General features: G+C 36.8%; 1 protein-coding gene across 1 annotated transcript; it reads right to left on the bottom strand.

The window, feature by feature from the left end:
* Positions 1-9,068: 9,068 nt before the first annotated feature.
* Positions 9,069-15,162, bottom strand: LOC136677900 (H-2 class I histocompatibility antigen, Q10 alpha chain-like). Its single transcript, XM_066655596.1, has 5 exons — positions 15,114-15,162; positions 12,626-12,883; positions 12,188-12,460; positions 10,094-10,372; positions 9,069-9,361 (listed from the first exon to the last, which is right to left on the bottom strand). Exons 1-5 carry the CDS (start codon positions 15,160-15,162, stop codon positions 9,069-9,071), a joined length of 1,152 nt encoding a protein of 383 aa, XP_066511693.1.
* Between the last annotated feature and the right edge of the window lie 3,428 nt (positions 15,163-18,590).

Here is an 18,590-nt window from a genome sequence, read left to right as displayed (position 1 = left end):
GTTCTCCTTGTGTCCGTGTGGGTTTCCTCCAGGTGCTCCAGTTTCTTCCAATAGTCCAAAAAACGTTGATTAAAAAAAAAGTGTCCCTAGGTGTGAGTTTTGATTATTTTGGGCATTGACCACTCCTGAAGTTTTGCTTCCATTATAGCAAATAAAACATCTTGAGTCTTATTATTATTTTTTTTTTTGGTATTCTTGATCTGATAGGATTGATGTGGGAGGAGTTGGGGGGCGACATTCTTTTATGTTACTGTCTACCTAGACAGGATGTAAAAATTGGCCATTCTAAACTATTACTGTGGCACCAGAGGCAAAATAGAGGCACAAAGTAAAGGAAGGAAGGAAGAAAACAAATAGTAATTTGGGCTTGGTGTGTAGCAATCTCTCTGCCCACCAGGTACACATACAAACAACAAAACCAGCCCAAATAACCCCTTAAACAAACCTAAAGGTGGCCTTTGAGCCTGTTAGGGGCTCCCCAGCCTCTCCTATATTCAGTGCCACCATATTACTTCATTCTCTTTAATCAAATTTTGTTTGATACACATTCTCTTGAGATTCATATGACAGATAGACCTCCTGCAATGTTTAAAATTTGCCATTTCTAAATGTGATGATAAAATGTGAATAATACAGAAACATTATCTAGTTTAATAATGTTTGACGATCCACTGACCTGCCTCAGGGTTGATGAACCCTGATCTAATCACCTGATGAAGATTAGCAGTGTATCAACACCGACACCTTAAACAATGTTCACTTAATCCACGTGGGTAAATCTTTTATTTTTCATTGTCTGTTCTGTACATGTGTCCAGCATGATTGTGATCGACAGCTCAATGCGTTAAACATATGCAGTATTTTCAGCTGCTCACTCACAGCTCTGAGGGCCTGGTCTTTAGTTAGAGAACATAATTTTACCGTATTCTATACTAATTGTAGATGGGGTTTGTAGAAATGTGCACACTCACACACCTGATCATCCCACTGGCAGAAAATAAAAAACCTGACTAGTTTTATAGATAAATTAACATCTAATCATAGAGTTTCACATACTTTTGCCACTCACAGGTCTGTGACATTGGATCACTGTCCTCAATTAATAAATAATCAAGTAAACTACTTTTTTTGTGTGTGTTTTCTTAGCTATTTATTTGAATTCTCCTTATCTACTTTTAGAAAATATGTATATATACAAAAAATGTGTTTCTCACATTATGTTTTATTTTTTTATTTAAGCACCTTTCTGTGAGTAGCAACGAAAACTGTACATAAGACGGTCCCCCTCCTCACTTAAGAGATATTCAACAGATAACTGGATGGAAATGTAGAGGCGTACCTCTGTTAGAAACATGAAACTACCATTCTGTGGTCTCATAAAAGCAGTTTAATCTGTTTACTGCATGTCTCACTGCATGAGATGGTGCAGCTTTTATCTGGGGTTATGTGAGGTTGTGTCACATTTTTAGATTTCACAGAATGAAAAAGAAAATGGTATGTCCTGTCTCTTCTAATCTGTGTCCCACTTTGAGATTTTGGGCCAAATTGTAGGCATTTCCAAAATGTTCTCAATATTACTTTAGTTCTCGGGCCTCCAAATCTGCCGCAATGGACCAATGTCGCATTTCTCGTTCATCAAACATCACTGATTTTAACTCACACTCTGGTACCATCCATATTAACTCACATTCAAACAACTAAAACTCAAACATTCAAGCACCACCAATTTTAATTTATTCGTGTGTTATTATGCTATTCATATTGTGAATCATCTGTCCTCAGCAAAACAGCTCAGACTTTGAGCTGTGAATCTGAACCAGGCCTAAATGATCTGCATGTTTTGAGAGTCATGAGAGTGGCAGTGTGTGAATCAGATCATTTACCTTTCTTCTCCAGAGTGGATCTACCGTATTCCACATACTTCCGTAACCAGTCGATACAGGTGGACCCCCCACGACCCTAAATTGGATAAGCGGTTACAGATAATAAATGGTGTATCTGTCAGTTTCATTAATTATTGTCATTTTAATTAACCACAAAATAACCTAAAAGTAAAGTAGTTTGAAAATGGCAAGTGAAAAGAATTTATTTGTCACTGCATTTGTTCCATGAAGGAAAAAGCATGAGCGTCATTTGTTCTGTTCTTGAGGATAATATTGTCTCCAAAGATGTGTGTGAGTTTTGGTTTAGATGATTTAAAGATGGTGATTTAAATGTTATCACTTAATTTGTCATTTTTAATTCTACTCAACAGGGACCATAAAACAACAAAGGATTACATTAAAGTTTTGAATTGCAGTTATATGTTACTTAAGAATGCTTTAAAAGATATTCATACACTATACATTTGAATAAATATCCATATATCTACATTTCTGTGTAAACATTTGAGCATGCCAGTCTAATATAGATATGATAAAAGGTAAACACATCTTCTACATAGAACATACTGTATTTCTTCCCAATTTAAGCCACAGTGACTAGTTACTAACTGACTTTAACTTTAGGGAAAAATATGTGAAAACATGCAAAACAAATGTCACCTTATTCACTGCAAAGTCTTTTCTTTCATTTTATTAAACTCTGATTTAAATCTTCTCTGATAAAATTTGTTCCATTTTGCTCAATTAGAAAACCATGTGAATACAAAAAAAAAACATTTGCATATGACTCTAGCTGTTATATTAATTTCTGTTACACAAAAAAATGGAACATTTTGTAAATTGTAATAAAAATAAAAATAAAGCGTCTTCTTTGTACATTTATGAGTTAAATACATTTTCATGAGAATGAAAAAACTACAGATTGTTATTTTAATGCCATTTTCCAAAATGTCCCAACTTTTCTGGAAACACTGTTATAAAAATCATTTGCTACAATGAAGCCTTTTAAAACAAAAAGTGTGGACTTACCTGCTGATGCCAGGTGGATGATGAATGTAGAAAACAGAATATATTTCATTATGTTGTTTTCATCTCAATGCAGTTATAAATAAGTAAAAAATCTATCACCTCGTCATGTGCAGCAGTGGTCACTGCTTTTTTTGGGGCTCATACAAACATGTGTCAGTAATGTGTGCCCCTTAAATAGCTGAATCCACTCATTACAAGAGGCGTCCACGATCACCTTTTTAGGATCATACACACAACCTTCATTGATGCTGTAGACCTACATCAGGTCTAGTCCTTATAGTCTTTTCTCTACTTGTGCTCAACATGAAACATAGTTCATTTCTGTAATACATTTTTGTATAATTAGTGTTTGTATAATATAAAAAATGATTGTAGTGTAGGTGTTTTATAGGAAGTATTTAGTTGTACCATCTGTGATAAGTCCAGAGCCACTTCTTGGGGTAATTATGTTTTTATTTCTCAGTTAATACACTTCTGGTAGAAGGAATGACTATAAAGATGGCTTTGATTATAATGTTTGGACATTTTAATTCTGATGTTCTGTGTAATAATACAAGATAATTATATGGGTATATGTAACAATACTGCATCTTATTTTACAAAAAGAGGTGTAGGAAAATTCCTATTAAGAGTCTCTATTATTATCATCATTATAATTATAAGTAGTAATGCATAGAAGTGATTAAATTCATAATTGTTTTTGTGCTCATATTAAAGTCTTGTTTCCGATATGTGCATTTAGTTATAGACATTAGACAACATGAGCTTCGTCACATTCGATTTATTACCATCAAAATTCAGCCTTGAGCCTTGAGATTACCTTTAGTTTTACACAAAAGTTTCCTTACAATCATGTATTTAAATTAATAAATTAATTAATTTAATTAGGAATTTATAAATTAATTATTACAGCCAAATACAGATGGTCAGAAGCTACAGCCATTTACACCGACATACAGTTACACTACAAAGACATTTAGAGTCTCTCTGAATTTTATCATGTGTGTGTGCTCTGTGGCATGAAGTGTGTATTATACAGAAATTGCAAGAAAATGTTTAAATTTTGTACATTTGTAAACATTATTTGTTGTGTTGCATTGAGGTGTTGAGAGGTTGCTGAGAATGAATTAGACAGAGTCATGTGTGTGAAGAGAGTAAAGATGTTTCATTTTAAAGTAGAGATGGAAAAGTTTACAGAGATGTTTCTTGGTCGCGACTTGGTTACTCTCTACCACCTTCAGTGGGAGCAAACACATAACCCCCCCCCCCCCCTCCACCAAGCATCAAAGTTATGAACCGAAGATACACAGGTAGAGGAGAGATAAAATATGGAATTAATATGAAATTAATCACTTTCCAACAGTTGATAATGACATTTAGAATTGTTTTATTTTTTTTAAGAGAACGTGTACATGTCCCCTCCCACCAAAATAAATGAGAATTCATTCATTCATTCATTATCTGTTACCTCTTATCCAGTTCAGGGTCACGGTGGGTCCAAAGCCTACCTGGAATCATTGGGCGCAAGGCAGGAATACACCCTGGAGGGGGCGCCAGTCCTTCACAGGGCAACACATACACACACACATTCACTCACACCTACGGACACTTTTGAGTCGCCAATCCACCTACCAACGTGTGTTTTTGGACTGTGGGAGGAAACCGGAGCACCTGGAGGAAACCCACGTGGACACGGGGAGAACACACCAACTCCTTACAGGCAGTCACCCGGAGCAGGACTCTGGAGCTGTGTGACTGAGACACTTCCTGCTGCACCACCGTGCCGCCAATATATATTACACTATATACAATATTTATACTTAGTTAGCAGCTCCTAATCCACATTTTCGGTTCACTTTAAATGGTGGAACTCATTGTTTTGGTTGATTAATTCTGTGTCCCAATCACACAAAAATTCACTTTACCTTCTAGACTACTCACAGCCAATCTGAAAATGTGCAATACTTTTCCTAATACCATACGTATTATGTGTGGTTTGGGATTGGGCAGAAGAAACATAGTTGGAAATTCGGTTATTAACATTAATCTATTTTTTATTTTTATATATACATTAATTTATATTTACTACAGTAACACAACATAAGAACAATTCCATGTTTACAACTTGTTTACAACAACATTAAAATAAACACAACAATTTCCTGTTGTTGTTCCAGAAGTCCAAAACATTCAGAGTGTTTTCACACTGCACAGAAACCCAACCTTCATAGTCTATAATTCAAATTCACTTTCAGTGTGTATACACAATTCTGAATGTGTGAAAATTCCTCACAAATTATGTGTAATAAAGATTTGCAGCTGTAGAAATATTTTCTGCCTGTGTTAATAACTTTTGTACCACCAGATATCATTTGCAGATTATCAACAGTGAGGTTTCACATGTCTGTGATACAGGCTCACACACACTTTGTATGTTTGTGTGAAACACTGAAGTTATAAGCTTAAATCTCAGAAATGTGTTTTATGGCTGAGCTGACTAGCCAATCCGCACGCTGCCCACTCACTCACCAATCAGTACCCTGCCCACTCAGTAGCCAATCAGGCAGCAAATGATTCTATCACATTCTGTTTATGTGTGTAAATACAAACCGGATTCCAAAAAAGTTGGGACAAGGCCATTTTTTACCATTTTGTGGCATCCCCCCCTTCTTCTTACAACACTTAACAGACATCTGGGGACAGAGGAGACCAGTTTCTCACGTTTAGAAATAGGAATGCTCCCCCATTCATGTCTAATACAGGTCTCTAACTGTTCAATCGTCTTGGGCCTTCTTTGTCGCACCTTCCTCTTTATGATGCGCCAACTGTTCTCTATAGGTGAAAGATCTGGACTGCAGGCTGCCATTTCAATACCCGGATCCTTCTCCTACGTAGCCATGATGTAGTGATTGCTGCAGAATGTGGTCTGGTATTATCTGGTTGAAAAATGCAGGGTCTTCCCTGAAAGAGATGACGTCTAGATGGGAGCATATGTTGTTCTAGAACCTGAACATAGTTCTCTGCATTAATTGTGCCTTTCCAGACATGCAAGCTGCCCATGCCACAAGCACTCATGCAACCCCATACCATCAGTGATGCAGGCTTCTGAACGGAACGTTGATAACAACTTGGGTTATCCTTGTCCTCTCTGGTCCGGATGACATGGCGTCCCAGTGTTCCATAAAGAACTTCAAATCGTGACTCATCTGACCACAGAACAGTCTTCCATTTTGCCACACTCCATTTTAAAAGACCCCTGGCCCAGTGCAAACGTCTGAGCTTGTGGAGCTTGCTTAGAAATGGCTTCCTCTTTGCACTGTAGAGTTTCAGCTGGCAACGGTGGATGGCACGGTGGATTGTGTTCACTGACAATGCTTTCTGGAAGTATTCCTGAGCCCATTCTGTTATTTCCTTGACAGTGGCGTTCCTGTTTGAGGTGCAGTGATGTTTAAGGGCCCGGAGATCACGAGCATCCAGTAGAGTTTTACGGCCTTGACCCTTACGCACAGCAATTGTTCCAGATTCTCTGAATCTTTTGATGATGTTATGCACAGTTGATGATGGTAACTTAAAAGTCTTTGCTATTTTACGCTGAGTAACACCATTCTGGTATCGCTGCACTATCTTTCTGCGCAACAATGGTGGAATTGGTGATCCTCTTACCATCTTGGCTTCAGAGAGACACTGACACTCTGAGAAGCTCTTTTTATACCCAATCATGTTGTCAATTGACCTAATTAGTGTTAATAGGTCTTCCAGCTGTTCGTTATATGCTCAATTTCCTTTTTCCAGCCACTTATTGCTACTTGTCCCAACTTTTTTGGTATTTGTTGACACTGTGAAATTTTAAATCATAATTTTATTATCATATTTTCTATTAAAATGTTACATTTACTCAGATTAAACTTTTGATCTGTCATCTATGTTCTATTACGAAGAAAATATTGACATTTTCCATCTCCACATCATTGCATTCAGTTTTTATTCACAATTTGTTTAGTGTCCCAACCTTTTTGGAGTCCGGTTTGAGGATTAGCATCTTGGATGGTTATGCCTACTTTGTCGAAATGTGCTCACCTCTGTCAAGCAGTCTGCAGCTCTCAAAAAATTCAAATGAAATGATGACAATAAATACCTACAAAACAAAAGGACTGTAAAAGTTAAATATAAACAAGTTGACACAAAAAATTCAAACCTTACCAAAGGCTCTTAAATAGGAAGCAAATTTAACTTTTAGTTTATAATTACTGACAGGTTGGAAAGGAACCCTACTCTATAGGTGTAAGTTCCAGCTGATGCTGAAATGTCATTTTAAAAATAATTTTCAGCAGGTAATAGACATTCACAGCCAGGTCTATGAGTCTCTTATAAACCCAAACAATGATGTCCTCACACACCATTTCTGTTTTCACATAAAGGAGTAAACAATAAAGCAAATCCACTGCAGTTGTGAAACTGAATTCTTGGTTTAATGGAAAACTAAACAAATGGAAAACTGAAGTAACATGGAGCTAAACATGCAACTGTCACTTTCTTGGAAAGTTTGCAAATGTAAAAATATTTACAACAATGTGTACGTAAAACAAAAACGTTGTATTAAATGATGGCTATCTTTCACACACTGTCACAATGTTTTGGGAACTGGGGTTGCTGTATGAAACATTAATTAATTCATTCATTGCCTGTAACTTATCCAGTTCGGGGTTTTGCGGATGGGTCCAGAGCCTGGAGGGTGCACCAGTCCTTCACAGGGTGACACACACTCACACCTATGGACACTTTTTTGAGTCACCAGTCCACCTACCACAGCATGGTTTTGGACTGTGGGAGGAAACCGGAGCACCTGGAGGAAAGCCACATGGAGAACACACCAAACTCTTCACAGAAAGTCACCCGGAGCGGGACTTGAACCCACAACCTCCTGGTCCCTGGGGCTGTGTGACTGTAACAGTACCCGCTGAGCCACCCCAGTAGGAAACTAATCTATAATAAAAGAAATGAACTGAAAACTTCCTCTTCAATTCCATGCCTTTCATTCTCTGTAAATACAAAAACAAAATTTCAGTAAATATCAATATAAATAATTTATTATTCAGTCCCAGATAAAAGACAGTTATAGGACAGTCTTCAGTGTTCACACAGCACTGTAACTGACCTGCAGACGGAAAGTCCACCTGAGAGAAGATCACCTCTGTGAACACAGAATTATCTGAAGAATCTGCTGAACACAGAGAGTGGAATTAAAATAAATCATGACATAATCCTAATATCTAATGCTACAAATCAACCATGTGGTCATTTCCATTATGCCAACTTTTAATATATATTAACTAATGCTTTTTAATAGAGCAGGTTAATACTGTAGCAGAACCAGAGACTTCCTGGTCTCCCAGCATGCACTGCAAGCTCCCCTGATTGTAGCTTTAAGAGGTTATTTTGAGAGTATTGTTAATAGTATTTAAGTGTTCATAGGGTTTTAAATAACGTTTATTTGCTGGTGTGTGTGTGTCTGGGCTTAGAGTGTAGTAGAGATGTATTGTTGTTTGGAGCCACCATCTGGTAGAAGGGTGTCTGCATGCATGTAATGCCCTTGAATCTTGCTGTAGCGTGCTTAGTTTTGTGTTCTGTTTTTATTTGTTTCTTGTTTGTGCTCCCCTTGTCATGTGACTTTCCCTCTGTCTTGTGTCTGCTTCCTGCTTGTTCTCAGGTCATGTGATACCCTTCTCTTGTGTTTCTAGTGTCACGTCTTTATCTGTTCCCAGGTGTTTCTTGTTTGTGTTGTCTTGATATAATCCTTGTCAGTGTTTCCTGGTTGTGGGTCATTGTATGTATGTTGTCTGTGCTTCATGTCTCTGTTTCATGTCTCTGTTTCTTAGCTTTGCTCTGTATTTAGCCCCTTGTTCTGTATTAGCCTTGTTTAGTGTTTGCTTTTGGCAGTAAGGTTGTCAGTTCCCATCTCTGCGTATGGTATAATATTCTTCATTAAGTTTTTCTTACCTGAGTTTGTCAACATTATCCAATAAATAAAAATGATGAAAACTAAAGATATAGCAAAAATGGAAATATACAAAAGTAGTGCTGACGGCCCATCTGAAACACCAATGAGAAAAAGAATGTCAGTGTTGTGTGTCTGTGAAAAGATTCTGAAAATACTGTTTACACTCTTCCATGAAGCGGAATTTTCTCACCATTCAGGGATGTGATCCTGGGATCCTGTCCAAAGTTCTGAACAGTGCAGGTGTACTGGTTCCTGTTCAGTTCCTCAGGTGAAACACACAGGACACTAGTCTTCTGGAAGGTTCCACCCTTACTGACTATTTTCTTTTCAAGAGCCACGTTCTTATGAAGAGTCACTCCATTCCTCTGCCAGGAGATCACTACTGGTTTGGGAAAGAAACTTGTTGCATGACACCCCACCGGACAAGAAGAGTTCCCGTGGAACCGATCCACTTCACAAAAAGAGAGAGAGAACACAGCTTTCTCTCAGTCAGAATGATCACACTCCCCAAACAATGGCTCACAAGAAAGAAAGAGAGAGAGAGAGATAGCAAGGGAGCTAGAGAGAGAGAAGACAACCAAGAGACAACATAATAAAGTGTTCTGCACGCTCTTAAAATGTTAAAACATTTTTTTCTGGAACATTTTAAGGAACATGGTGAGCATTTTATGGCCATGCATTAGATTACCTGTTTATAGTGATTTTGGAGCATTCCACATCATTTAAATGGCACGATTTCTATCAGCAGTAAACATAGACAAAACTGTGCACTCTGGCTAGTGACAGTTTTGAAACGTTATACAGCTAAAAGAACTGGGTTTGTGCATTACTGGCCTAATAATTACACTAGCTTGTAAGTGCTAATGTGCACACACACACAAAACAGAGGCACCCACATAAAGTAGTAAGTACAGAAAAAGAGTGCACCCCTCATAACAGAGAAATGTATTCATAACCAAGAGACGCACACACATTGGGCACAAATAAGTAATAGGCGCACACACACACACACACACACACACAGGAAAATTATAATGTGTGAGAAATCTGTATTGACTCCAGAAAAAAGTAATTCATCACCACCAGTAAGTCTGAGACCACCTTAAGTGATAAGGTGGTCTTATCACTGTAATACTGTACACAATATGCACTCGTATGCTCCAGAGACTCAGCTTTATTTTACCTGTAGCCAGCCGTAGGGTTAAGTCATTCCATAGTCCAGCGTGCTGAATGACACAGGTGTACTTGTCCCTGTCCAGTTCCTCAGGTGAGACGGTCAGAATACTTCTCTTCTGGAAAGTTCCATCTTCGTTGACCAGTGTCTCACTGTGACTTACATTCTCATGAATAACCTCTCCATTCTTCTTCCAGATGATCGACACATCTTTGGGGAAGAAACCTGTAGCATGACACACCACTGGAGCAAATGAGTTCTTCTGGAAAACATCCACTTCAGGAGGAACTGAGGAGAGAGAGAGTAGTGGGTAGTGATCTTATTTCAAGGTCACTATGAGTGCACTACAGGGAGTTTTACTGTTGCAGAGCTTTAGGGTCCTAGGTTTTGATGGAGAATTCACTTATTCATAGATCAGGCATGGGACATTTCCCCAGAGGCAAGAATTTAGAAAACACGTGACTGTAATAAACAAATAATATAAAGACATGAGAATTATTTTAAACAAATGAGTTTTATGCCAAAAAATATTAAAATGGTCAAAGTGATACTTGAGTTTAAAACTCAGGCCTGAACTCTGTGGGAAAAAAGGAGAATGGTAGCATGAGATTGTTTGGTACAGTATGATAAGACATCCTTATGAGATAAGAATGCCTTTTTAATTGGGGTTCTATGGAATGCAACTTAATGCAAAATAGAAGGAGCGAGATGATCTCACCCCAAAAAGTGTACGTAAACTTTGGTTTTCAGTATGTCATTGTGAGTGAGTCTGCAGGAGGCCTTCTGTAATAACTCTCCAAATAAAGAACCTGCTGATCTTCCAAGAGGTCGTCTTCGTCTTTCAAGTATTTTTTTTAAGAACTAGAAACTTTTATTTGAACTTATTCTTTCAGGTACTATAGTTAGACTAGATACAAGATTAACACGTCGTGGTAACGACAGTTTATGGGTTCAAATCCCACCTTGGGTCATTTTCTGTAAGGAGTTCGCTCAACCTGTGTCTGTGTAGGTTTCCTCCAGTTGTTCCTCCCACAGTCCAGAAACAAACTGGATGATTGGCTGACTTCTCAAAAGTGTCCATAGATGTAAGTGAGTGTTGGGTTCTGTGATGGACTGAGGCCAAGCCCAGGGTACACTTCAGCCTTGTGCCCAGTTACTCTGAGTACACTCCAGACCCACCACAACAGAGATTATTTTATGAGTGGTCCCTGTCCATATAATAGCTATATCACTGGGAGAACTCAAAATGAATTCCTAGTGATGCTGTAGCCATTCTTAACTGAGAGTCACATAGAGCACAACTGACCTGTCCCTCTCTTTTTCATCACCTGCCAAAAGAACTGAGCAGTTATTGTTTGTAAACCCTTTATACTTTTCTATATTTCTGCATAAATATGACCTAAATTATCATCTGACTTTCATCAATATAACAAATGAGAGTAGCAATGAACGCTGCACATTAGACAGAAACAACAGCTGCAGTCCCCCTCCTCGACCCCCAACCCCTTAAGAGATATTCAGCAGATAACTGGATGGAAATGTAGAGGTGTACCTCTGTGAGAACATGAAACTACCATTCTGTGGTCTCATAAAAGCAGTTTAATCTGTTTACTGCATGTCTCACTGCATTATCTGGGGTTATGTCACAATTTTAGATTTTTCATAATGATAAAAGAATACCATTATATATATATATATATGTTAGGATAAGGTGGTCTGTAAGGGCAAATGCACAAAAAAAAATTTTGTCTCCATGTTTTTTTTTTTTAGATTTTGGGCCAAATTGTAGGCATTTCCAAAACTGTCTCAATATTACTTTATTTCCAAATTTCCAAATCTGCCGCAATGGAACGTCACATTTCTCTTTTATCGGACATCACTGATTTTAACTCACACTCTGGTACCATCCATATTAACATTCAAACAACTAAGACTGTAACATTCAAGCACCACCAATTTTAATTTATTCGTGTGTTATTATGCTCTTCATATCTGTCCTCAGCAAAACAGCTCAGACTTGGAGCTGTGAGTCTGAACCAGGCCTAAATGATCTGCAAGTGTTGAGAGTCATGAGAGTGGCAGTGTGTGCATCAGATCATTTACCTTTCCTCTCCAGAGTGGATCTACCGTATTCCACATACTTCTGTAACCAGTCGATACAGGTGTTCTCCAAGTAGTTCTTAACCTGAGAAGCCTTGTCTTCACTTTCCCACCTCTGTTTGGTTATCAGAGCTTTAGGATTAGATGCAGTCCAGGTTTTAGCGTTTAGATCCAGACTGAGGAAGTCTTCTCCATCATAACCAAACTGCATGTATCCATTTTTAGGTCCATTACCATTCACCTCACAGCCGTATATCCACTGAAGTGTATGAATCCCTGCAGAGACATGTACAAGACATTAATCCCACATACATTATCTACTGATACAGCACTTCTGTCTGATCCTTACTCAATTCAGTCTCTGGGACACATCCATTCATATGAACAATTAACATAAGGTTAAACATCCTCAGTATGAATGAAATCAGCACAAAAACACACCTCTGGTCTGGTTGAAGCGCTGCATTGCTGTAGCCATGTTGACTTTGAAGGTTTCCTCGTGACGTTGACTTTTCTGTGTCTCTTCGTCCCAGTAATTTTCTTCACTGGGCTTCATCCACTCTGCCTTTGAGAGCATTTTCCTGATCTTACTGTCATAGTACACAATCTGCACATCATCCACTAGTCCCACCACAGTGAACTCTGAGAAATTCATTCCTGGAGTTACTGCAGTGTAAATGTACTGCAGAGAGTGGGAGGCTGTCAAGACAAAAAATGAATGACTTAAATTATTGTGCAGAAACATACACTATATTTTCAAAACTTTAATGAATTCAGTTACTTTAGTTTCTACTGATACACTACAATCTGGAGCAGCTGCATATGAGATTAACTCACTACGTTGATGTGAAATGTTGGTTAGAGTGGTCTATATCTCTCAGGTTTGGGCTGTGGAGTAATGTAAATGTATTCTCTGTAGCAGTGGTTCTTAAACATTTTAGACAAATTACCACCCATTATCTAACCAAAACCTCCTAGTACCATATATAATCATATCACAGAAACACACACACACACACACACACACACTTCACTTGTACACTGTAGTCATACATATGCATTTACTGTTTACCAGTTTAATGAGAGCTGAGCTTAATCATGCAGTGGAAGGAAATATATCAGTGAACTTTAAACACAGGTCTGGCTCAGCATCCATTTTGTTTTGATACTTGATCTTGGGTTTGTCATCATTGTATTAAGTGGTAAACAAAGCAAACTGTGGTCATATTTATATTCTGGATGTGGATTAATGAATAATTTTATTAAAATGTGTTGTTGTTGTTATTGTTATTATTATTATTATTATTATTATTATTATTATTAATAAATATCCCATTTCCAGAAAAGGTCACTTCTGTGAAATATGATTAAAATATAAAATATGTGATTTGTTCATTCTTTTCAAGTTTTATTTAACTGACAAAAGCACAAGATTTAAAATGTTTTCAGTGACCAAATTAATTTATATATATATTTTGGTAAATATATTTGATGCCTGTAACTCACTGCAAAAAGCATTGGATCAGAGGCATGTTTACCACTGTGTTACATCATCTTTCCTTTTGCTTACACTGTTTAATGTCTAGGTACAAGACTTCAGCTGCTGTAAAGTCAGTGGCTGGCATTGCCTGATTCTCCTCTTAATTATGCTCTGTAGGAGACATATCTGGACTGCAAGCAGGTCAGTCAAGTACACACAATCTGTTTAACAAGCCGTGCAGTTGTAGCACCTGTAGAATGCGGCCTGGCATTGTTTTGCAAAAATGATCATGAACTTCTCCCAAAAAAAAAAAAAAAAAAAAATCAGACTAATGGCAGCCTATGTTTCACTAAAATAAGTGTTTGATTCCACCACTTCAATGGAAACCTCTCACATAAGCAAGTCACTCCTGCAGTGGTCATCGATGCACTCCCCTTCCATGAGAGGTTTGGCTTTTGCACCTATAGATGATAACAATGTGGTTGGTCCCTTATGTTATTTGTCAGTGAAAGCACTGGAAATTTCTTCTTTGTGTATCTGTCAGTTTCATTAATTATTGTCATTTTAATTAACCACAAAATAGCCTAAAAGTAAAGTAGTTTGAAAATGGCAAGTTAAAAAATTTATTTGTCACTGCATTTGTTCCATGAAGGAAAAAGCATGAGCGTCATTTGTTCTGTTCTTGAGGATAATATTGTCTCCAAAGATGTGTGTGAGTTTTGGTTTAGATGATTTAAAGATGGTGATTTAAATGTTATCACTTAATTTGTCATTTTTAATTCTACTCAACAGGGACCATAAAACAACAAAGGATTACATTAAAGTTTTGAATTGCAGTTATATGTTACTTAAGAATGCTTTAAAAGATATTCATACACTATACATTTGAATAAATATCCATATATCTACATTTCTGTGTAAACATTTGAGCATGCCAGTCTAATATAGATATGATAAAAGGTAAACACATCTTCTACATAGAACATACTGTATTTCTTCCCAATTTAAGCCACAGTGACTAGTTACTAACTGACTTTAACTTTAGGGAAAAATATGTGAAAACATGCAAAACAAATGTCACCTTATTCACTGCAAAGTCTTTTCTTTCATTTTATTAAACTCTGATTTAAATCTTCTCTGATAAAATTTGTTCCATTTTGCTCAAGTAGAAAACCATGTGAGTACAAAAAAATAACATTTGCATATGACTCTAGTTGTTATATTAATTTCTGTCACACAAAAAATGGAACATTTTGTAAATTGCAATCAAAGTAAAAATAAAGCCTCTTCTTTGTACATTTATCAGTTAAATACATTTTCATGAGAATGAAAAAAACTACAGATTGTTATTTTAATGCCATTTTCCAAAATGTCCCAACTTTTCTGGAAACACTGTTATAAAAATCATTTGCTACAATGAAGCCTAAAGAACAAAAAGTGTGGACTTACCTGCTGATGCCAGGTGGATGATGAATGTAAAAAACAGAATAGATTTCATTATGTTGTTTTCATCTCAATGCAGTTATAAATAAGTAAAAAATCTATCACCTCGTCATGTGCAACAGTGGTCAATGCTTTTTTTGGGGGCTCATACAAACATGTGTCAGTAATGTGTGCCCCTTAAATAGCTGAATCCACTCACTATAAGAGGCGTCCACATCATGTCTACTTCCTTATAGTCTTTTCTCTACTTGTGCTCAACATGAAACATAGTTCATTTCTGTAATACATTGTTTGTATAATTAGTGTTTGTATAATATAAAAAATAATTGTAGTGTAGGTGTTTTATCGGAAGTATTTAGTTGTACCATCTGTGATAAGCCCAGAGCCACTTCTTGGGGTAAATATGTTTTTATTTCTCAGTTAATACACTTCTGGTAGAAGGAATGACTATAAAGATGGCTTTGATTATAATGTTTGGACATTTAAATACTGAAGTTCTGTGTAATAATACAAGATTATTCTATGGGTATATGTAACAATACTGCATCTTATTTTACAATAAGTGGTGTAGGAAAATTCCTATTAAGAGTCTCTATTATTATCATTATTATTATTAATAATAATAATTGTTATTATATGTAGTAATATAAAGCAGTAAAGTGATTAAATTCAGCATTTGTTTTTGTGCTCATATTAAAGTCTTGTTTCCGATATGTGCATTTAGTTATAGACATTAGACAACATGAGCTTCGTCACATTCGATTTATTACCATCAAAATGCAGCCTTGAGCCTTGAGATTAACTTTAGTTTTACACAAAAGTTTCTTTACAGGAATGTATTTAAATTAATAAATTAATTATTACAGCCAAATACAGATGGTCAGAAGCTACAGCCATTTACACCTACATACAATTTTATCATGTGTGTGTGCTCTGTGGCATGAAGTGTGTATTATACAGAAATTGCAAGAAAATGTTTATATTTTGTACATTTGTAAACAGTCAAATTTGTATCGACAATATATATTGATAATGACATGTACAATTGTTTTACTTTTTTAAGAGAATGTGTACATCTAGGGTCCCCTCCCACCAAAATAAATGAGCAACATAGGGAAAAAACAATATTACTATAAGGACACAGTCTTAAGCAGGTATTCTCAGAGTCCAGTATTTACTTTTTCTGGTGTCACACCAAAGAAAATGGGTCTTCTTATAAGAATCTTGCCACTGGTGCCCTTTGGTCCTCTCCAATTGGGGATTTAACATCACATTCCATGTTATTTTCATTGTGTCTGAGAACAGTTTGTTCATGCCCTGAAGACTGTTGTGGAGATAATTGTTTGTTGTTTTCGGGACAGAGATGTTCTGCTGAAGGGACAGAGGGTGGTGTAAAGAGTTTGCAGTTATGGGAGTTTAATAAAAAGTAATAAAAAGTGCTTCACTTTTGATTTCATTGATACTTTTTGTATCTTTAAGGTTTTATTGTTCTTTTCTGTTTTACTTATTCCTTCTTTCATTTTTTACATTTGTGAGTTCAAAATGACATTTTGTATGATTTCTCCAGTAAATGTGAGGACATCTTAACAAATGAAAATCTGGACCATTGTCTGAGCCACGGTTTGTGTTTTGTTACATTATATTGACTTGATCCTGAACGTTTCAGTTTCACTCTGCAATTTAGCATGTGGAGTAAAGGACTTATAAATTTTATACTATATACAATATTTATACTTATTTATAGCTCCTTATCCAAATTTTCGGTTCACTTTAAATGGTGGAACTCATTGTTTTGGTTGATTAATTCTGTGTCCCAATCACACAAATCTTCACTTTACCTTCTAGACTACTCACAGCCATTCTGAAAATGTGCAATACTTTTTGTGATACCCTATGCACTATGTGTGGTTTGGGATTGAGCAGAAGTAACAAAGTGGGAAATTTGGTTATTATCCATCCATTATCCAAAACTTATCCGTGGTGTTGGGGGATGGGGTCGTGGGGGAAGCCGTCCAATTAAAGAAACCCAGACCTCCCTTTCCCCAGCCACTGCTTCCAACTCCTCTGGGGGTATGCAGAGGCGTGCCCAGGCCAGTCGAGACATGTAGTCTCTCCAGCGTGTTCTTGGTCTTCCCTGGGGCCTCCTCCCCGTCGGAAATGCTCGGAACACCTCACCAGAAAGGCATCTGGACCAGATGCCCGAACCACCTCCACTGGCTCCTCTCGCCGTGGAGGAGCAGCGGCTCCACTTCGAGTCTTCTCAGGTTATTAACATTAATTTTTTCATTTATATTTACTACAGTAACACAACATAAGAACAAATCCATATTTACAACAACATTAAAATAAACACAACAATTTCCTGTTGTTGTTCCAGAAGTCCAAAACATTCTAAAAGTGTTTTCACACTGCACAGCAACCCAAACTTCATAGTCTATAATTCAAATTCACTTTCAGTGTGAACACACAATTCTGAATGTGTGAAAATTCCTCACAAATTATGTGTAATAAAGATTTGCAGCTGTAGAAAGATTTTCTGCATGTGTTAATAACTTTCGTACCACCGATATCACTTGCAGATTTTCAACAGTGAGGTTTCACATGTCTGTGATACAGGCTCACACACACTTTGTATGTTTGTGTGAAACACTGAAGTTACAAGCTCAAATCCCAGAAATCTCAGAAATGTGTTTTATGGCTGAGCTGACTAGCCAATCAGCACTCTGCCCACTCATTCACCAATCAGTACCCTCAGTACCACTCAGTAGCCAATCAGGCAGTAAATGATTCTAGCACATATTGTTTATGTGTGTAAATACAAACTGAATTCCAAAAAAGTTGGGACAAGGCCATTTTTTAAGTATGCATTGACATCTGGGACAGTAATTCTGGCACAAGGCGGATGTTGCAGATAATTCTTTCTTTATACAGTGTACGTCAAACTCTATCCGCTGTTGATAAATATTGTGGACCATTGTTTTAACAACCATCACAATACATTTACCAGTAATCCCCATTAACCACCAGGTGTCCTTAATCTTTTATTATTTGGAAAATATCACATATTTTACGTACATAGAAAATATTTTATGGATATTTATGCATTATAATAAATATGGTTAATTTTGAAGATATAAATTAGCATCCTGGAAGGTTATGCCTGCTTTGTATAAATGTGCTTACCTCTGTCAAGCAGTCTGCAGCACTCAAAAAATTAAAATGAAATGATGGCAATAAAAACCTACACAAAACAAAAAAGACTGTAAAGTCAAATATAAACAACTTGACACAAAAAAATCAAGTCTTACCAGGGGATAAATAGGAAGCAAATTTAACACAGATTGCTTTAATAAATGAAGGGAAAACATGCTGATGCTGAAATGTCATTTTAATAATAATTTTCAGCAGATAATAGACATTCACAGCCAGGTCCAAGAGTCTCTTATAAACCCAAACAATGACGTCCTCACACACAATTTCTCT

Source organism: Hoplias malabaricus, chromosome Y (assembly GCF_029633855.1).
Source record: "Hoplias malabaricus isolate fHopMal1 chromosome Y, fHopMal1.hap1, whole genome shotgun sequence".
In the NCBI taxonomy this organism is placed as follows: domain Eukaryota; kingdom Metazoa; phylum Chordata; class Actinopteri; order Characiformes; family Erythrinidae; genus Hoplias; species Hoplias malabaricus.
Note: the sequence above shows the minus strand (reverse complement) of the source record. Positions and strands in the feature narration are given on the sequence as shown.

Bases quoted from the DNA above. Each gene is read 5' to 3' on its own strand.
- LOC136677900 (XM_066655596.1), bottom strand. From the start codon at position 15,162: ATGAAATCTATTCTGTTTTTTACATTCATCATCCACCTGGCATCAGCA. The intron at 12,461-12,625 runs GTGTGTTTTTGT...ATGTCTCTGCAG, and splicing joins GCGCTTCAACCAGACCAGAG to GGATTCATACACTTCAGTGG. The intron at 10,373-12,187 runs GTAAATGATCTG...CTCTCTCCTCAG, and splicing joins ATCCACTCTGGAGAGGAAAG to TTCCTCCTGAAGTGGATGTT.